Below are 23,342 nucleotides of genomic sequence, written 5' to 3'. Positions count from 1 at the left end.
TAAGGATATGAGATTTATACCAAGGTCTGCAGCAACTCCTTGCATATTCAGCGCTAAACCACATAGTTTGGAGAAAAATTTGTCCCCTTAATTTCATTAAAACATCACACATTTACCAACAGTTTAAAGTTATAATATTAGCTGGAAAGTTGGAAGTCGCTATATAGGATATATTTATTACAGATAAAGGTCTGGGCTTGTTGCATTAACCTTTGGCATTGCTCAAATAAACTCGAGAACATATTTTCAGGAAATTTATAAATAAATAACTCATACACTGACCAACATATTCATCATAAGGTTTGTTAAAATAACGAAAATCATTATAAATAGTACAACGTTAACCAATAGGGATGACGTGATTTTGACAGCCCGGTGCGGCTATATCGCACGTGTGGCTAAGGATACGCAATTGTATTCCCAAAAATTTACCGTTTGGTGCGGATTGTGGTATGGCGGCATCATCGTTTGGTGCGGATTGTGGCGCAGATCTTTTGAAATTAGGCAGGAAAAGCCGTTACCATCAATATCGAGCGTTATAACACGATGATGATCGACTCCATTTCCCCGAAATTTGATGAAATCGACGCGGACGATCTCTATTTCCTCATTTTCAAAATTTCGGTAAGGAGGCTAAAAATATGTGTCCTGAACAAACTTCTGTTGCTTTAGTAGTTTAGGAGATCCTACCTATTATATTGTAGTTTGGACCCACGACCATTTTTTTAATATTTTTATACTCTGAACAGGGTATATTAAGTTTGCCACGAAGTTTGTAACACCCAGAAGGAAACGTCGGCGACCCTATAACCTATAGTACATATATATAAAAGATCGGCATGCTGAGCTGAGTTGATTAGCCATGTCCGTCTGTTCGTCTGTCTGTATATATACAAACTAGTCCCTCAGTTTTTAAGCTTTCGATCTGAAATTTTGCATCTGTCCTTTTCTCACTAATAAGCTTCTATCAGACCACTGTAGCATATAGCTGTCATACAAACTGAACAATCGGAATCAAGTACTTGTTACTTGGAAATTCTTTTATTTGATGTAATATCTTCACGAAATTTGGCATGAGTTCTTTTCTATAGCAACAATCATCATATAGCAAAGCTGCGATACAAACTGAACGATCTGAATCAATTGATTGTATAGAAAACTTTTTCATTTGACATTTGACATTTGACATATGTATAGATCGGATCAATATAGCATATAGCTGCCATACAAACTGAACGATCGGAGTAAAGTGCTTGCATTGAAAACTTTTTCATTTGACATGGTATCTTCACGAAATTAGGCATGGGTTATTGGCAATAATGCAATCTTCGAAGAGATTGTTCAGATTAGATCAGTATATCATATAGCTGCCTTACAAATTTAATGATCGGAATCAAGTTCTGTGAAGGTGCAACCCAAGTTAACGTTTTTTCTTGTTTAAACTACAAATGCCCTTCCCATAATCCAATACTAAATTACAATCTTGAATCTTATTGTGGAGCTTAGTTATGGCAAAGATGGTGGCAGTGGTCCGATTACGCCCATCTGCAATACCAACCGTCTTACGGTACCAAGAAACATATGTACCAAGTTTCATAAAGACATCTCAATTTTTACTCAAGTTACAGCTTGCACAGGCGGACGGACGGACAGACAGTCACTCGTTTTTCAACTCGTCTCTTCATCCTGATCATTTATATTGTATATATATAACCCTATATTTAACTCGATTAGTTTTAGGTAATACAAACAACCGTTAGGTGAACAAAACTATTATACTCTGTAGCAACATGTTGCAAAAGTATAAAAATGATATTTTAAATCATAAGCATACGAGATATATTGAAAGGAAAGGGTGAATTTTGATTTTTCGCAGGCTGTGTACATTCGCTTATCGATATTTTGTTTTAGGTTTAATCGGACACATATGTTTATCATGTGCTTGCATTATCAACCAATTTCGATTAGTAGTTTGTGTTTGACAATAGAAAAGGTGAGTCACAATTTTGTATGCTCTTCGATTTTTAACTTTCGAAAGAAATGGATCAAATATGCTTTGCCTCAAAAAAGTGTTAATAAGTGGTATAAGTGCTTTAGAGAATTTCGAGAAGATGTTGATGATGATTCGCATCCTGGAGGTGCGACCGCGTCAACAAGCGAAGAAAACATCAAAACAGTGAAAAATCGTCGAATCACTATTAGGGAAGTTGCAGAGGATGTTGGCATATCAATCAGCTCATGCCATTCAATTTTCTCGAAGGTTTTGGGAATGAAACATGTGCAGCTAAATTACAAATTCGTAATCATGCCTCAACCACCGTATTCACCAGATTTGGCTAGCTGCGACTTTTTCCTATTCCCAAAACTGAAGCAACCAATGAAAAGAAAGCGTTTGCCACAATTGCCAATTGATGCAGCATTTCAGAAGTGCTTCGACGATTAAAAAAAAGCGTGGGCACAAGTGTATTATATCCGAGGGTGATTACTTTGAAGAGGACAAAATAGATATTGATGAATAAATAAGTACTTTTCAAAAAAATGCAAAAGTTACCTTTTTTTTCGAACACACCTCGTATGTTATGTTCCAAATTCACGTAACAAGGTATTTATAATATCACAACAGCAAACCTCATTGGCAGTTGCATCGTCAGGCTTTGCGGCAAATCAAAAAGATCACAGGAAATATTATTGAAGTAACCACTTTACAAATTTAGCTGGACCAAGAATATTATTCAACAATAAATATAATTATTAAAAATTCAGAATGATCTACCCTGGCTACCCTATTAATTATCTTAAATATTATCAACTAACAGTTTTGAAAATTACTCATCTGTTACATACTAGAAATTAAAATTATTTATAACTTTTTTATTTATAAATTATAATAGAAACGTTGATCTTATGTTGATTTCTGCTCTTCTTATGTTATAACCCCGTGGATTTTTATACCATCTACAACGTTTTCGTCTTTATTCATAAGAAATATTTGACTGTATTAAATAAATTAAAATAATATAATTTAATGTATACCTTAGCCACGCCGGGCAGGGGTGTTCTAATAATAGTATATAAAATGTCATAATAATATAATAAATCGATAAGTGAGCAAAATAATGAAACGTGTCATTTTGTTTTATACCAGTTACACCTAAATCTTTTTCAAGCCCAAAGTAACAAAATCATGCCTCACACTGTTTTTACTCTTTCGGAACTATAACTGTTCTCTTATTTGATTTTTACGCGAAAAACTAATTGTCCAACACTTTCTTCAAGTTGCATTAAACGCTATTGTTGCCTTGCTCTCCGCCAGCTGCCGCTTACAGCAGACTGACCACAGTGCGAAACTAATTTCGCTTTTATTTGTTCGCTGCGATTTTTAATCTCTCGAAAAAAGTTTTCCACCACACAACTTCGTACTTTGGAGGGCTTCACGAGCAAAGCGGCTAATAAAAACTACAGAAAGTAAAGTCAAAAGAAAGACGCATAACACTTTGAATAGCTGGATAAATGGCGAGCTGCAGCACTTACAGAGCATTTGTGTTGCAATAACAAAATAAAATAAAGTACTAGACACGGCAACAACACCCAATAACTGTGCAAAGTTTTTGCTTTTAAGCCAAATCCTTAAAAGATCCTTTACACATAAACTTTTGCTTTTCTTGTTCCAGGCACAACAACCCTTCGCAATCGCAAATCGAGTTTATCGTTTACCTAATTTTAAGCGCTTGCACCTATATTGTTGCCTTTTTGTACCGAGTACAATCGAACTTGAAGCAAGAAAAAACTGCTCTGCTTGATGACTTTTGACACATGAATACAGATTCAGTATTTGCATACAAATTGTTGACATGTTTTCGTTTAGAACTCTTTGTAATAAATATAAATTTCAAATTTAACGGTTCTAACAGATGTAATATGCCTATCAATAAACTTTTAATAACTATTAAAGACAATAGTGATAACATTTAGAAATAATGTATCCAAGCATGGCAGTGCCCTGGAATCCTTTAATGGTACCGACCACATAAGTTAAAGTGTTATATATAAAATCTAGTAAAAAGAGATCCATAATTTTTGCGTTAAATTGAAGGTTCTATTTAGCACAGTAACCATCCGCTTCAAAAATTGATCGATTTTGTTCGAATTAACAGATGGAAATTCGGTCCTTGAGGTTTTTTGTGCCACACGTGTGGCATCCATACACCGAGCTTCTTTTTATACCCAGCCTTATTTAAATGATATCAAATGGTTTTTTGTGCCATGTCTAGCTCCTAGGCAATCGAAACCGTGCTGTCGAATGTGACGGTCGGATTCGACGATTTCCATTATTTAATCAATATTTTCGACAATTGGTCTTTCAGAGCGTGGTGCATTTTCTTTTTGCTTGTGTGCATCTACGACGCGTGTTCAAAAAATACGGAGTCCAGCAATAAGCCAATATCACTTATACAACGTGAGATACGGATTACTAAAGTAAGTTATTGGAAAAAATGGATTTCTTTTTACTTAACCTGCTATTTCAACTCGACAAGTGAGATCCCGAACCTATGCAGATCTGCAGCACCAATATATAAATGTCTAGAGCAAATTTAATGTTAAATTTGAAACCCAATTTAGTTTGTTAGGGGTTGAAAAAAGGGGAAAAAATAATACGATGACTGCCATACTTAAGATTTTTTAAATAAAGGAAAATTAAAAATTATTTGATCATATCTACTCATACCAGTAGATCCTGAGTAGATCAGCTGCTGTGACTATGGTATACAATAAATACTATTATAGAAACCTATTCAAAACAGTGAAAATATAATTTATAAATAATTGTCCGTTAAAGAATTCAATGTGCTAAATTTTACTAAAATCGGTTCAGTAGTTTAGGAGTTTGCACCGGATAAAACGTGGCATGTGATTTTTTATCTATTTTTATATATTATATATACCAGGTAGATGTACTCGCACGTCCAATATATATTCTCTTGCTATTACATTTGGTTTAAATTCAGATCAATTACTTTCAATTTCACTCAAAACGAATTACAAATTTTTGAGCGAAACTGATCACGACCAGACGTTGTGCAAAATATGTATATTATATTCAATTGGAATTAAGAAAGTGATTAATAATGTGCTTTTGTATTTTCCATTTACTGGAAATTTAAAATATAATAATGAAGAACTGAAAACTATTTATGATTCTGTGACTTACAATTTCCCGTTGCAGCTTTGCTATATTAAAATTTGCTTGTGCCAATCGCACGCTCAAAGTGGCAACATCACTGGTCAATTGCGCTCTCTCGCCAGTATTGCGATCCACCAATTTAAGAAGTTTATCTTCCAAACTTTGATTCACCTTTTGCACACGTTTATGTGACTCATACAAACGATCATATTTATCTTGCCACGCAATGACACTATCTTCCAATTCAACTTGGCGTTCGGTCTCCTGTATACATGCCGTTTCCATGGCGACAATTTGACTGTGTTTCTCGAGCAGAGCCTGCTTGAGTGCCTCGATTTCGTTAGTGGCCGCAATCAAATGCGCTTCGCAATGATTGCTTGGCTGGAAATAAGACAAGAAAAATAAAATAAGCCGTTAGTGTCAAGTGAGTTATTTGTAAAATGACGTTTGCAAAACGTATTAAAGGATTAGACTAATTATGTAATGCATTTCCATTATCATACAATAATCAAATCCTTAATTAGACTGATTAGGTTAGTCTAGTTCAATGGCACATCATGGCAAGAAGGGATCACGCTTCCACTGATGAAGTGTTTGTGAAAAACTCCTGTAATATGATTCTTATCGCTCTATTTCTATTTTCACAAGTTCCCTTAGATGGTAAAATAAACCCGAGTGTCTACGTCTATTCCTAGAGTGAATATATAGTGAGCTCATGCAATAAATGCACATTATTCCTAGAGAACCGAATGCTTCTTTTTTACCTGATTCTTTTCTAATAACAAATCACCAAGGCGAAACAGTCAAGCAAGAAGTATTGAGATGGTTTTACTTCGCCTTTTTCCAAACAACTTCTGAAGCTGGCTGGTTGGATTTTTCCTTGGCAAAATTGTTGTAAGTTGCCAGTTAAAACCTGCACAGTTCAAAAAATATAAACTTTACTCAGGATGACTAGATCTCATGCAATTTACAATGGACCAGAAGGACTGCGCAAGTGCTAATAGTACCTGTGGTCATCAAACCCACGCGATTCCAGCAACCCAATATTAAACAATTTAGCATATAAAAGAAGCTTAAATCATATTGATAATTATTTCGAAGTAGCCAAGAAAAATTTGGAAGTTTTAATAATTAAAAAGGTTCATTGGGTAACCAATCCCTTACTTTAATTTATTTATTTGACTTGTGATTTATTGGAAATTCCGTTTAATTTTTACCCCACGGTGTGAGATCTCAACTGAGTGGAACATTCTCTAGTTCTCCAACGAATATGTTCGAACATTTCGAGGCATGTTTTTTTAATATAAGGTATTGCCTATAGAAACCATGTTTGCTCTTTTCAAATTTTTAATGTCGAATTATCTTTCGTTTTGCTTTGCCCTAGATATTATTATTTACATTTTACTTGTAGTTTGAATTAGTTGAAAAGTATTTGATTTAAATAAAATCCCTACAAGAAACAGCTGATGGGTTCACCAATACATTCAAATTTTTTATGTCAAATCTATCAAAGATGAAAATTGTCTGTTATGACTGTAAGTCTATCACAAGTGAAAGATTCTTTTGCGCAGTATATAATACAATTTTTATTTATTTAATAAATTCAAAACTTTTAATTATGCACTTCTATATTATTATAACTAGAATAATATACGAGTACATAAATATAAAAAACGAGTGCATCAAAAATATATTTAACAAGTAAGGAAAGGCTAAGTTCGGATGTAACCGAACATTTTATACTCTCGCAAAGTCAAATTGTATACTCGTTTTAGATTTCTTTGTGGATCTTGCCGCCTTGTTCTATGTTGACCGATATTTTCAGTAAAAAGTCAGCTATAGGCACTGGGGTCCACATATTCATTACCTAGGGGCTTGAACAGTTTTGACTCGATTTAAACAAAGTTTTACCCCGATACAATCATTTTTGCTTGATATGCATAGTGGTAAGTGACAGAATCAGATATGGGAAATAGGCGTGGTTGTAGTCCGATTTCGCTAATTTTCGTACTATAACATAGATATATGAAAAGAACGTTCTGCACCGAATTTGGTTGAAATCGGTTAAGCAGATCTCAAGATATGGGTTTTCTACTAAAAGTGGGATGGGCCACGGCCACTGTCTAATTTTGAACGCGGTTCCTATAAAGTCATCTCTCTATCCCAGAGATAAAATTTAATGTCTCTGGCGTGTTTAGTGCTTGATTTATCGCGCTTTTAGTAGTTTTTAACAGTACCGTTATATGGGGAGTGGGCGGAGTTGCCACCCGATTTCACCCATTTTCACAATGTAGGTAGAGGTTCTAAAAACATTTTCTTCCAGTGAATTTTGTTATTATAGCATTAGCGGTTTAGGAGATATGCACATTAAACCTATTAGGGGCGGGACCACGCCCACTTTAAAAAAAAAGTTTTTAACTGCAGATGCCCCTGCTTATTGTGATCCTGTATACCAAATAAGAGTCTTGTATCTTGTTGTGGAGCTTAGTTACGACAATTTATTTGTTTTTGAATAATGGCGTTTTGTGGGCGTGGCAGTGGTCCGATTACGCCTACCAACTGTCTAACGGTATCAAGAAACATGTCTCCCAAGTTTCATAAAGATATCTCAATTTTTACTCAAGTTAGAGCTTGCACGGACGGACGGACAGACGGACAGACAGTCACCCGGATTTCAACTCGTCTCTTCATCCTGATCATTTATATAATATATACATAACCCTATATCTAACTCGATTAGTTTTACATCATACAAACAACCGTTAGGTGAACAAAACTATTATACTCTGTAGCGACATGATGCAAATGTACAAAAATGGGCTTCACATCTGTCATGTAACTCTTGCAGATATATTCTGGGTACTGAGTTTATTTCCTCTTTTTGAATAATAAATATTAACTATTTTGATAACGATAATTAGGTTATATCATAATATGTTACGTTTTATTGTAGACTGGTACCGAGATGAAAAAAGAAGACTGAAGTTTGCAGTGCCGAGAATTTAAAGGGGACCAGGTGATTATTTTTCAAATATTCGAAACATTTTTTTTAAAGCTTTCAGGGGCCCTGAAATATAAAAAAATTGTGGATTGTGATATTTTTCTGAAGTTACTTAGCAATGAGGAGAAAAAAGCCTTTTTAAAGCAATAGTGCAGATTAGATAAATTTATTGATAATAAGGCAACAAAGTGGGCAAAACAAGGAGAACTTCTACGGAACCTTTGCAGGAAAAGTAAAGCTTTTCATTTTTGAACATGTAGAGTCTATTTTAAAATCTTTATTGCAAGAAGGAATCCTAAATGGATGATCGGTATCTCTTAATAAATTATTTATATATAAAATTTTTGTGTATTTTCAATTTTTACTTTTTTGTACATACATAAAAGCAAATGCAGAACTTTTTTATTCTTCTTCTTTTGACGTATAAATGCAACAAAAATAAGGTAGGTATAACCGTGTCCAAAAATGCTGTTGACCTGTGTAATGTGCTTAATGTTTATAATTTGCAAAAAAAAAACTTAATTAAATAAACTATCAAAAACTATAAATAAGCATTTTTACTTTTTGAGATGAGTAGAAATTGTTGCACTGAGAAATGTTTGAAAAAATGACAAGCAAATAGGGCAGAATTAATACAACATTTTTGTGAGAAACACGAACATAAAAAATGCAGCTCGTTATATACATATGAATACAAAAGAAATAACATAGTCTGATTTTGATATTGTCAATCAAATATTAAGATCAAATTGTTATTTGTGTTGTTTTTGACTAAAATATCATTATACATCTTTATAAAGGACTATGATCGATTATCGCTAAAATACAAACCAATAGTCAAACTCAAAGACACTCGAAACAAACCTTTTGGCTTCAAGTAGACCTACGGATCCTTAACATATTATTAAATTGACAGAATAGTGAAAACAAATTTATCCAACCCGCCGTAGTGACAAGCGTTCGGTCAATCAGCCTCAGCACGTAAAACTTTAAACGAGTTTTTTTTTTCGAAAATTAATTTTTCGAATCGGGCAACGATGGTACTCAGAGACTATAGCATGTATTTACTTGTATATTAATTGTAGCTTCACAGTAACATTATATAGTAAAAATTGAGAAAAATGTATGTAAAACTAAAAATCTTAAAGATTAAGATCCCGCTTTTATTCTGTTTCAGATAACCCAAGTTCTTAGCTCACAATGCTCTATTGAAAAGGGCCAGAAGATTGTCCACTTTGTGTCACAATGTCAAAAGATAGAACCAAAACCAAATTTTTAGAACCAAAATTTTGATACACTCAAACATATGTTTAATAAAGTCTGAAAAAATGAAAATTGGCTTTTACAACCACAATGAATTGGCAAAATTAGGCTTTTTAAGACACTAGACTGATGTAATCTTTTAAAAATGTAGGTAAATGAAGAAAATTATAACTATATCCAACTTACCTTTGAAAGTTGTTAAAAATATTGTTGTATTGTATCAAATCATTTCTTCGTATATTTAATTTTTACTAGTGCTATGAAAAAGCAACAGATAGATCAAGTTTTATTAGCATAAGAAACTAGCATGTACGCATTTTCATTAACCTTAACCAGCGACCTTTATAATAATAATACAATGCTGCATTAGGCACCAATAAACCTTAATTTGTTTCAATCTACAATCAATTCCAACAACATTTTTAAGGGCTCATTCAAATTTTATTTTAAAGAAGCTGTAAGAAATGGGTGCAAACTTTACGCCCCATTAACCTGTAGGAATTTTGTTAGTCTGTTTTATAAGTTGATTAAATTCTCATTCCTAATTGGAACAAATCATTATAAAATACTTCTATTTAAAGCAAACGGTGACTACTGTATGGTATACTTGTATGTGACTTTTACAAATATTACCTTGTACACTGAATAGTTCAGCTACAGTAAGCTTGTGTTGTTAGTGCTTATGTTGGAATAATATTGAGAACTGAAATAAAGCGTTTCTTTTATCAATATGTAGTGTTTTTTTCGCTTATACAGTGAAGCTAATTGTTCAATATTATTGTACAAACATCAAATAAAATTCGACCTCTAATCATTGCTGTTGCTTGTTGTAATTATTTATTTAATTTTTTAAAAGGAGATATCCCACTGAATCTAATATTATTTTCATTTTATTAAAAATTACTTTAAGTGTTGTGATTATCTTTATTAGAGCTAAGAAAAAAGGCACATAAAAACTTCCATCTAACCACCGACACTGCAAAAACATTCGATCCCACATATGTATCTAGATGCATACATGCACATACAAACATATGTATATGTATATGTACGTCATAAAATAAGCTGCGCCTGAGTATAACAAACAATTAAACACTGGAAAGGGTTCTTAAACTCCGACCGTTATCGTTACGAAGAGACGCGTACACTGACACTACAAATGATTTAGCTTTTATGATGACAACTGTTGCTGCTGCTGTTGCTCCGTTAAGCCGCGCTGCAGTGAAGCAAAATTTATTTAGAGTGATAACATATTTTACAAGAACATACATCTACATATATGGTATACATATAGGTATACATACAAGTGTGATTATGGGCCAGTAAATGAGAACATGAACGTTTTTGAAGGGGTATATGAACGAATTATTGTACGAAAACAAAGCAAAATATTTAGCATCATTAGAAAAATCAAAAACTCGTACAAATTGGGTACTAAGGCATGTGGATGACATCCATTTATCATAGTGAAAGCACATTGCAGAGCAATATCAGCTGAGAGAAGGGTTTCTGTATATATGTACACACACTTGTCTGCCTGTATGTATGATTAGCTTTTAACGCCCAGCACTGATAAGCCCCGATCTCAGCTACAACAAACAGAAATTTAAATGTCATAAACACAGTAGGCACGGAGCAATTTTGGCGCTAGACTGCTCTACAAAAGTTGTCTCTTATTCTTTTTAATTTTCTGTTTTAATTTTTTTCTTATTATTGAATAAAATATAATTTGCAATGTAAAATAATTTTCTACATTGAGGTATAAAATTCATAAGAAAAAATCAAATCTCCTTTACAATAATAAAAACTTCAACCGTTAATATCTTTTAAAGTTAGTTTTAAGATCGGTTAGGTAAAATTGAAAGAGACTATTTTGTAGAGCAATCGATTTCCCATAAAATCTATGAAAGGAAATATTTGTTTAGATAGTTGAAAGCGAGATATGAATTTTTTTATCTGATAATAAAACTTTAAGCCGAAAGACCTTCCCGTTAAAATTAAGAGCTCATACTTGAAGAGATTTTTTTAAAGGTATCTAAGGACCTATTTTTTAGAGTACCAAGCGAAAAAATAAATTCCGTTTATTTTTTAACCCATCCTACTGTCCATACATATACTTACATACATTTTAATCAGCAATCCCTCCCATTAGTCTGCTAAGTCATTATATACTGTTCGTTCACATTTCTCTGCTTGCTCTGCTGATACATCGGATGCTATTTTACACATCAATCGACGTAATGAGACTATTATCAAGTATACAAATGTGTTGACTTTGTTCGACGCCTTTTTTCATACAGCGATAATAGTGTTCATTGCGCATCACGACCATCTATACGAGTCTGGTATAGACAGGCTGAAAAATCCGTATCGTTTTAATCGAAATCACATTTCCATTTCTATCAATACACCTACATACATGGTTATAAAGATCGTACATTTTTTCGATATCATATTTGTATTGTGTTTTATCTTTTGATACTAAATAGGCCTCGGTCGCGCCGATTATCTCTTCATTGTCGCTAAATTTGAATTAAATTTGTCGCGAATATTTTCTTGAAGTGTGAAGGAATAAGCCACTCGAAGTTAGATCTGTAGAATACAGCGGATGAAAGCAATTGCCGTTAAATTTAAGCGGCTCCCACATTGCTCAACTATACATCAACGACTTGTCCACCAGGTTTCTTTGATGCGTAAACTATCTCAATAAACTTCATTTTAAGAACATTCAAAATTATTTAGTGGATTTTTCGATATTTCTTTCAGGAACTGCTTCTCTATAGTCCATCAAATAAACGTTAATAGGTTTTGGAGAACATAGGTTCCACACGAAATTTAGCCTTTATAAACTCATTTCCACTATTAAGCAAAAGAGGCAACATCTGAATTAGCACTAGCTAATTTAACCGGATAGAATCGAGAAAAATTCTTTACTTTGCTCTATATGTACAATAAAACAATAGTTGACCACTTAAAATTTATGTATAAATTATTTAAAATGCATCCAGTGCAACGCACATTCTATCGATATACCATAGTTGTATGTATGTTTTAAATTCGGTGCAAATACATCAACAAAGAACGTTAAACATTAAGCACAAAGAAAGATCTTAAAGTTGTCTACACAATCCGAAATGATCACAAAAATTAATGATTATTCAATATTTCAAATTTAAAAAAAGTCGAACAAATAACCATTAATTTCAAGAGTTTATTTTTAGTAAGTTCAATACCTCCGCAACTACTTGAATTACACCGGTCTACAGCATTTCTGCGCACGGGTTATACATTTCTTATTTATGTCGCTTTTATAACAAGTACGGAAGAGCTAAGTTCGGATGTAACCGAACATTTTATACTCAACAAGGCTCAAAGCCTGAAAAATACCATCAAATGTTTATATTTCTATTACTATTAGATTTTATTCGATTAAGGCAAGAGCAAACCCTATAAGTATTCAATTTTTACAACTGATCCTATAAAGCCATACCCTGCCATCTGTGTTGTGAAATTTAATGCTTGTGCCGTATATATTCAGTGAGTTATCGCACTTTGTTAGTTTTCAACATAACCGTTATATGTTGAAGTTTGGTTGATTTATTGTAGTTTGGACGATTCGGAAGATATGTCCTTTAAAGTATTTAAAGGGCGGGCCACGTCGACATTTATAAATTGTTTTGCTGCTCGGATTTGAACTCGTCACGTCATCATGATCATTTATACATATATACATAGCTCGATATCTAACTCGATTAGATTTAGGTAAAACAAAAAACCGTTAGATCAACAAAATTATTATTATATTGTGTAGCAACACGTTGCAAGAGTATAAAAATGTAGCGAATGGCTTCGACCAAATCGTGAATGGATTACAACCAAATTTGGTATCTATTAACTTACTTTGAAGGTCATAGACTCCTTTAGTGTTATTGCTATATTTTACTTCAGCGAAAATTATACTTAAATTACCCTCATATTTACATATGTACATTATTATCAAAGAAACATTTTCTCCCGGATTTCTATAACAAATCTCACATATTGACCGATATTTTTGACAAAAAGTCAGCCATACTCACTGGGGTCCACATATTGGGTATATGTTATGGTCCAAATTTATATCTTAATATATGCATTGGAGCTTGGTTTGTGTACTGAAAAGTGAAAGACTCATATGCAATTAAAAAAAAAAATGGGAAGTAGATTGCGCCCATTCTCACAATGTAACATAGGATCGTCAGGATAATGTTATGTACCGTTAACAAAACCGTTATATGAAGAGAGGGCGTTGTTATATATATGGAGGTTTTCGATTAATAGCGTTTTGTGGGCGTGGTAGTGGTCCGATTACGCCCATCTACGAAATCGTCCTCCCTTTTTCGCCAAGGAAAAAGGAAACGATTTTTTTCTGTATGTAGTATTAAAGCAGATGTCGATAGCAGATCAGGATAAAATATTTTTCTCTCCCATTTTAATAAGTTTGCCACAAATACCGACATTATATGGACGCGAAAAGCAAAAATGACCAAATCGCTATATTTGCTTAAAAAGCAATTATTTTCGATTTGTACACGTTCTTTCCCATAAAAATTTGCTTATGTAACCAGAATATATGAAAAAAAAATTTCGGTCCACATAGTCGATAGCTAGGAACTTGAAATGGTATGGTCCGATTTCGGTGCAATATTAACGTCACAGAATTAACGTGCAATATATCGTAATTTACAGTTACTGACAATAAAATAGAATCAAACCTTTATACACAACTATTTGCAAAAAAAAAAATGTTACCACATTTCTTAGGAGGAAACAGTTATTTTTTATAGTTAATAAAACTTATTTTAAAGATTTCGAAAGTAAAAATAACTTAATATAAATTTAAGTATTATTAGCAGTCAACTTTTAAAGGAACTGTCAGGAATTTCAATTGACAATAATATCGAACCATGGAATCTAAACTCGTAAATAGTGGATTATTGTAACTAAAAAATGCTTATAAGTTAGAATTTGGTGGCAAAACCTTTTTTGAGAGAATGGCAGTGCACCTTTTCGTCATAGATTCCACACACTGAATTCGGTATTGAATACCACGCCTCCTGGACTTTTTCCCAAAGTTCCTACTTATTTCGCAGCTTAATAGGTCCCAAGCTTTCCTTTACAATCTTCCACAGGTTTTCTAGGATTTAAGTACGGAGATTGCGCCGGCCAAGTCATAACATCGATTCCTAGATTCTAGAGCGAAGCCTTGACCACACCCGAGGTATGTTTCGGGTCATTGTCATGATGGAACAGTCAAACTACATTCAGCAACCAAAAAAACATCTTCTAAAATTCTGAGGTAGTGATAACGGTTCATGATTTTCCGAATCCAAAACAGCGGTCTGACTCCGTACTCCATTATTTTGCAAATTTTTTATGAGCTTAAGTTATGCCGCTGTGCGGGGCTTTCCTCGACCCATTTCATCTACAATTAATAGTTATGTTAATTGTAAGAAATATCAAGTTTTGACAAATATCCTAAAGATTATATACTTACAATATAATTGTGTCGCGACAACAAAAGCACATTTTTGTTTAACTTGAACACAAAAATAACAGTAAAATGTAACAGAGCTACCATCATGTTGTTTTAAAAGATAAATATTGCTGGATAATTGTGTCGCGACAACAAAAGCACATTTTTGTTTAATTTGAACACAAAAATAACAGTAAAATGTAACAGAGCTACCATCATGTTGTTTTAAAAGATAAATATTGCTGGAATCGATTACGGGTAAAATTAATCCGCAATCTTACGGACAAATAATAAAGATTGTTATTTATTTCGGAACCATCTATTTGATTTTATTTTATTGTCAGTAACTGCCATACTGCAAAGTGAAAGAATTATATGGAAATTAAAATTGTGATACATGTATGGGAAAGAGAGATGACTGTATTTGTATTTCTGTTCCTGAGACGCCCATTATTCAATTTTGATATCTGTTCCTACGAGGGAATGTCTCTGAGGCGTTTACTTATTGAGTTATCTTCACTCCTAATACTTTTAAAAATAACCGTTATATAGGGTGTGGGCGTGCTTTTGATATGATTTCAATAATTTTCATAGTGTTTCAATAAATAATAGAAAGGCACCTTCTGAAACCTTCCTTTGAATACAATATCTTTAGTGATTTTTAAGATATGCACATTTAACCTATTAGTGTCCGAGGATATGCCCACTTTTTAAAAAGTTTTAAACAAAACTCCAGTTGTGTCTTAATTTGTGGCTTAGCTATGCCAATTTATAAGTTTTCGATTAAGTTCATTTTGTAATCGTAGCAATAGTCCGATACTCATAAGGCCTACCCTTTATATTATTAGTTCTAGGTGTTACAAACAACCGTTACATAGACAAAACTATTATACTCTCGATTGCAACATGTTGCGAGAGCATGAATAGTTATATAAACAAAATGTATTTATTTTCTTCACTCATTTTTGATTTAAATCTCCGAAATAACACTTCAAAGTAATCCTTCGTTTAAATCAGAAAATCAATTGGACCTACAATTACGTACTCGCATGTTTCACAGTGTTGAAAGTTACATATTGGTAAACAAGCATCTTAAAAGTTGGATTTGGTCGAAAAATTGGATTCTGCGGAAAGAGAAAACACGAAATTCAATTAACATAGCAATTCGACTTGCTTGAATTGTGGTAACTAAAGCACCCCGCTCTCGACAAAGTTCTGCGCTAAAAGAACATCACGACAGATGTGGTGATGTCAAATAAACCAAATATACCAACAAGTTACATGAGCTCACACTTTCTTCCAGCAGCACTTTCATGCAACACTGCACAATGTCAACTTGAACTTTGTAACTTTACTTAATCATATTTCACTTACGATTTGCTCATATTTCGCAAGCCAAGCAAACGCAAACTGAAGCGTACGAATTGTGGCAGCTCACGCACAGCAGCTTTGTATATACAAACATCATAATATATGTATATGTATATGTTGAAACGAAATCACATACTTACGTACATACACACTTATTTCTTCGTGCGAGCTTTGGCAAATGCACATATAATAGTGCGTGCACTTTTATGGCTAAGTTTAGCAGAGAATAAGAAAATTAAAACTTAAAACCATTTCACGCAGCTCAGCAGAAACGCTCTTAAACCCATAGCAACGACGAGACTACCCTTCTAAAGGAGTCGCGTGGTAAACAGTTGTGCAGACGCCCTCGAAAGGCACTTTCGGCAGTCGGGGCAGCTTTGCTGAACAGTTGAAGTTATGTTAACATAAGTACATATGCAAAGCCTTGCCAAGTCAACGGTAATTAAATAAAGATATTATATGATTTCATAGAAGAAGTTTAATAAATTCAATTACAAGGGGCCACAAACCAGTTGCAAAGAAATAATTCAAAATTACTCAAGTTTTTAAAAACAAACATTAAATTTTTAATATTTTAATATGCTTGTATTACTATTATTTATAACTGTAATTGCATTTGAATTAATCAATTTTGTAAAACCTTCGAGTCGAAATACAAAGCTGAAGAAGACGAACAAAATTTTGTTATTAACTGTATTTGTGGTCTGATTTGTCTTTAAAATATATGGCTCGTATTACTTTGTTCATCAAAATGTAAAAGTTACAAGGTACATACATATGTAAGGAAGGAAACTTAGTTTTTATATATCTGGCATTGGATCATGTTTTGAAATTCGGTAGTCGATGCGCAGTGACAGAGAAAATCGTGGATCACAAATAAGGTTAATGCTGACATTTACATATGCAACGATGGCGGGCATTCTTATTAATTGTTTTATTAATTTATAGTAAATTTGCATTAAATTCAGGGATTATGACAAAAAATGTACATTTGATGACCAGAATATATTATACTGTCAGCGTTAAAAAAAGGTGTACACCTTTTGCTCATACATTTCACTCCTCTTGTTAAATTTTTTTTCTGAGAATTCTTACTAGTATAATTCTTTTCGTTTTGGAACAACCAGGATTGAACTAATCCAGATTTCTCGATGCTGGAAAGCAAATTTGCTTTTAAAATGTTTAAAAATGTGACCTTTCTTCGAACTTGCTTTCGTTAGAAAAAATTACATTATTCCAGAACGATTTGTCTTTAGTTTTGATCGTTTTAATCGTCGCTTTGGTTGTGTGAAGAAATGTGTGGTATATTCTCGGTATCCGGTCATATAGAACATGAGCATACAATGCTCAACTGACAATTGTAGACAATTTGATAGCACTGACAGTTGGATCTATCTTTACAGCTCTTACAACTGATCGTATTTCTGTCTTACTGACCCCTTTTGGCCTACTCGAACATGGTCTAATCTAATCATTTTCTAATTTACCAAATTTTTTTTCTTCTTCCAATTATTAAAGCATTTTCCCGTAAATATTTTCCTTCCTATATAAAACTTATCACTAATCACACATCATACGTAAAGTGAAATTTTCTTTCCTATTGTCAAACTCAATTTGGATTAAAACTTAATTAAACTTCCGTACAATGATACTAAACACCATTAGAATGAGGCAGTTACAAAAAAAACTATTGATAAGGGTACATTTTTTGCGTAAAATAAGTATACCTGGCTCATTACCGTAATCCTTCAAAACTTAAAGAAAATGGTGTACACTTTCTTTTGACGTTGACAGTAATATCTTATACACATATTTCTTTGTGCTTCTATTGTCGGTGAAACTAAGGAAACTAATTTGTAAACTTTACAGTAAAAGTGTTCTATACAGTCATATTATACAACTGCAATTATGTATAAGACACCGGTCAAATGCTCGAAGATTTGAAAAAAATTTTACAACGCATATATGGTATAGCCAAGAATGTAGCTAAATATATCGTTAAATACACCATTCGTTTGTAAGTATTTATATCCACATCTACCATATATTTGGAAATCATTTAAACGGCCAACAAATTACAATGTATACAGCAATAATTTTTGCGCCGAATTTCTACAGCATTCCCCATTACTCTTCATTTGTTCTTTTTGGCGACTTGCCTAATCCCAACTTGAGACGTGCATCGTTTGTATCCATCAAGAAAAGTATTTCCATCGTAGCGCGTTGCTTTAAATTCTGTCATTAGTTTTGAATGAAAAGAGTGCGACAGCCAGTGTGAACGCGAAATGAGCTTTTCCTTTGTTTACAACATGAATATATTGAAAGTCATCAGCGTGACTTAGCAACAGCGAAGCTTTTCTCACCTAACACCCAAAAGAGATGCTGTAAAGGAAAGTAATTTGGGTGTAATTAAAAGAGAAGAAATTGCACAATGACAACGTGTACCAGCACCAAACCATTTGTCTACCGTAATTTTGTGTACATCGATACAGATTTGTATCTGTCTATTCTCTTAGCGCATTAGTTGCTGCTGTGCCTTATTATCCGAGCTCATCTTTTCTATCTTCTTTTAATTTTACCTCTATTATCTCATTGGAATGATATTATTAGTGTGAAACCCCTCTGAATCTTTTGTTGTCTATCGTAAAAGCGACTATGACTTCCTGTTCGGTTTTTCTACCTTTTTGGAGACATCGCTTCATATACGAATATAGTATTTATATGCATAAAACCCAGAGACACAAGCGAATAAACGCATATGATTTCTTAAAACCTTTCATTATTTTTGATGAATGTCTACAAATACGCCATCCCATTGCCGTCTTCTATCTCTTGCCTGTGCTCGGAAAATAGTTCCGTATTTTCTGCTCCTTTCAACTGCACGCCTTTGTGCATTCGGGCTTTGTAATACTTTATACCAATGTTTTTCTTTAATTTGTTGTTGCTTCTGGGACTTTTGTTGTTAACACCATTTCTGTGTCATTTCTATACACTTAAAAAGGAGCTCGAATAAAAAGCAGCAAAATGACACAGTTGCACATTTGTAGCCATCACATCCCAATTGCAGTGAGACATCATCATAGCGATTTGTGCTATTGCAAGGCACAGTGATCTGTTTTTAATCACTTTTGTATATATATAAAGAAAATACACACTTTTATGAGGTAAAGAGGTTGCATACTCATTAGAACGCGTAAGTAATTTGGCCGAGTTCAAAAACTTGAGTAGTGTACGTATAGGTAGGTAGAGTGGCTAAAAAATAAGAAACCAAAGCTAGTGATAAGAAATCAGAAATTATCATCGACGTCATTTATCAGAAGGACCAGTGTCATGTGTGGATTCGTTGCATACATAACTAAGGGATCAAGTATGGATACACAATAGTTTAACCACATACAGCATTCCAAAAGAAATTGCCTTTCGTCTCTTCGTTGACTGTTTTCAAAGCATCATTGGCAAGTAAAGGGTTCATACATTTGTTAGCTTTCTCTAGTTGACTGCCATCGCGTGTAAGCTTTCATCCATAAGCTGATTACCATCAGCCTAATTTCGGGATGTTTTTTTAAGGTTACGTTAAAAGACGTTATGCTTCAAGCTAATGCAGAAGAAGCAGAAGTGGATTATGAGAAAGCATCCCATCAGAAATTGATCGTAAAAAAGTTCGTTATATAATTTAACATAGATCAAGCGGTGAAAATGTCCAAAATAATCATTAACTTGCATCCTGCCGCTGTTCGGAATCCGCTGTCCTGGCATGTTTCTGGATACTTCATCGGCGTGCTAATACACCACTTCAATAATGAACGGCTGTTCAATTGACTTACTTGTCTGCAAACCTTTGTTACTAAAAATGTTTCCGAGGACTTAGTAAGAGGAAGCCTTACATTAATTGCAGTGAAAAAAATAAGATCAATAGCAAATATGTTTCACTCCAAAGACAAGTTGCTAGGAAGAGATTCACACACGAAGACTTTTGTTACCCAAATTTGCGGCTTGTAGGCGAGGGAGCGCTGCTACGCTGTTCGGAAATCCCTTTAATTTTGAAATCCCTTCCAAGACTGCAATTGCGGTCGGGCTTAAGAGAATAATTACAATACGTTTTTTTTTTTAATTTTATCATCTTGTTTTAAAGTATGTATACAAATATTCATAATATAATAGAAATTATTAATAATTCCGGAAAATGGGGAATAAGGATAAAAATTAGTTAATGAAATATATTTTTTTTGTACCGCTTAAATGAAGCGCACAGGAATTTGGGAATATGACATGAAAGCGAATGCGGAAAATTGTCCGATTCAAGTTACCGAATTCGCGTCGTGTCTTGAAAATGTGCAACACCAAGAAAGAATTTCCCGAGAATGGACAACAAACGTTTTTGTGTGAAACGCGGTCTAACAGAAGCATCACTCATGAATAAAAAACTAAGATGAAAAGTAAGTGGTGTAAATTTATTGATATAAATAATACTTTGAATTTGTGCAAATTTATTACAATTCTAAAATTTTAAGTTAAAACACTACACATTTTCATATAAATTGTTTGCATTAATTGCTCATTGATAAGCTTTAACCAAGAAACATCACAAATAAATTATTGTTTTGAGTGAGAAATAATCTAGCACAATTGAAGTTCAATCACCTTTTGTATTACGTATATGCGTACACATATAAATATATATACCTATATGATGAATAATTTCAGTATTTATAGGACCTTCTCACAATTGGGTTGAAATTCAGTGTCGCAATAAGATAATGCAAACTCTTTATCAAATACTTGTATATAAGGTGATTAAGTAAGGGTAATAAAAGCTCTGAACGCTATGCTATGCAGTTATGATTAATATTTACGATAAGTGTTTTAAAATCAGAAGCAACTTAGGAAGTTCAGAGGACAATTCAAGGTTTTTACAAACTGGCAAAGATATGTGTGTAGAAATAAAAGAAACTGAAATACTACGATGTGCATTTGAATATGGTATTGAGTCTAAAAAGAAAAGACAATATGTGAAACATTTGGTACTTTTTATTCAACTAAATTAACAGCAGTATTATACTATTTTGAATTTAAGATAATTGCCTCTATGACGGCTTGCAACCCAAATCCATTTTTGTATTTCGGTATCATCATTAACAACTCAACTCAACTATAAAGTTGTACGAGTATTCTGGGTTGTTGTTTTTTCTACTTATTACTCGAACGTTCGAAAGCTCCAGATTCTCCAAAGTTTTCATCGTGGTATTTTAATAGTTAACATTAACTAAATTTAATAACATTAACTAAATTGATTTTTCTCTTACTCTTTTCAAAATCCGCAGGTTTTCAATGTCACCAACAGTACAACTTCAACTGAGATTGGTAATGCCATAATAGTGTAGTTGTCTCGAGTTGAGTTGTTTAAATTTTTACTAAACTGATCCAGTTTTAAACTTTAATAGTCATAAATATCAGATAGGATAGATAAAAAATGAACGAGGTAGAAGGCCAATAAGTTTAAGAGAGAATATAATATACAATTATTCAAGTACGAGTACTGAATTGTGTGATATATACCATTTTATGTCATTTACAAATAAAAGTACTTTAATGGATTTATGTATTAACAAATAAATAATGAACAAACATAAATATCGTTTAAACTAATGCCCAACTTTCAGCAATAAAATAGTACGTAAATGTTATTGCATACATGTTGCCCAAGAAATCGGCTCCAAAAATTGTTTACTAGGGAAATCAAGTTATACCTTTTATTATCCGCATACATTTTTATACTCTCGCAACCTGTTGCTAGAGAGTATAATAGTTTTATTCCCCTAACGGTTGTTTGTATCACCTAAAACTAGTCGAGTTAGATATAGGGTTATGTATATATATATATGATCAGGATGAAGAGACGAGTTGAAATCCGGGTGACTGTCTGTCCGTCCCTCCGTCTGTGCAAGCTGTAATTTGAGTAAAAATTGAGATATCTTTCCCTAATAGATTTAATGTGCATGTCGCCTAAGCCGCTAAAACTACACAACAAAATTCACTGAGAGCAAGTGTTTATAGAAATCGACAGTGTGAAAATGAGTGAAGCCATATAACGGTACTGTTAAAAACTACTGAAAGCGCGATAAATCAAGCACTAAACACGCCAAAAACATGAAATTTATCTCTGAGACGGTATGAGATGACTTTATAGGAACCGCCCACTTTTAGGTGAAACCCCATATCTTGCGATCTGCTTAACCGATTTCAACCAAACGGTACATAACATTCTTCTCTATTTCTATGTTACTGTGCAAAAATGGGCCAATTCGGATAACAAACACGCCTACTTCCCGTATAACACAATTTTAGATTCTATCTGATTCTTTCACTTTCCACTATGAAAATCAAGCAACAATGATTGTATCGGGGTAAAATTTTGCGTGAATAATGCGTTTAAAGTATGCCACCTTGTGACCAAAAATTGTCTAAGTTGAACCAAAACTGTTCAAGCCAATAGATAGGCTGAATATGTGGACCCCAGTGCCTATGGTTGACTTTTTACCGAAAATATCGGTCAATGTGTAAGATATATAATTTAAATTCATATAATAAAATAAATAAATGAAACTCTCGATAATAGAATGTCTTTGTGTCAAAAATTAGTTGAATCGTATCAATACTTCCTTTAATATAAAAATTTACCAACACCTTCTAAAATAATTTCCCGGGCTTTGATCCTTGCAAGTTGCGAGAGTATAAAATGTTCGGTTACACCCGAACTTAGAACTTCCTTACTTCTCTTGATGTAAATTTCCTACAGCATAAAAAGGTGCAAAGCAATTAATGAAATTACTGTACATTATGAGCGTAGAGGTCAATAAGATTGTGATAAAAACAAATCGATATTTTCTTCCGAGAGTGATACACAGAAGCCAAACAGTGCAATGTACATATGTATGTGTGGAGTAAAATTCAATCAGCAATAAATAAACAAAGGCGAGGCAATTGAGTTATTGCGTGAATATTAGAAGTGA

At 33.3% G+C, this 23,342-nt stretch overlaps 1 protein-coding gene across 2 annotated transcripts in view; it reads right to left on the bottom strand.

Moving 5' to 3' along the window:
- The window catches only part of LOC106622168 (tight junction-associated protein 1), a 135,479-nt gene that overhangs the window by 92,490 nt on the left and 19,647 nt on the right, over positions 1-23,342 (bottom strand). For both annotated transcript variants that reach the window (XM_070110980.1, XM_036364805.2), the window contains exon 2: positions 5,210-5,563. In XM_070110980.1, the coding sequence (XP_069967081.1) occupies positions 5,210-5,563 (354 nt within the window). The remainder of the gene's footprint in view (positions 1-5,209; positions 5,564-23,342) is intronic.

This window comes from Bactrocera oleae, chromosome 6 (assembly GCF_042242935.1).
Source record: "Bactrocera oleae isolate idBacOlea1 chromosome 6, idBacOlea1, whole genome shotgun sequence".
Classification (NCBI taxonomy): domain Eukaryota; kingdom Metazoa; phylum Arthropoda; class Insecta; order Diptera; family Tephritidae; genus Bactrocera; species Bactrocera oleae.
Note: the sequence above shows the minus strand (reverse complement) of the source record. Positions and strands in the feature narration are given on the sequence as shown.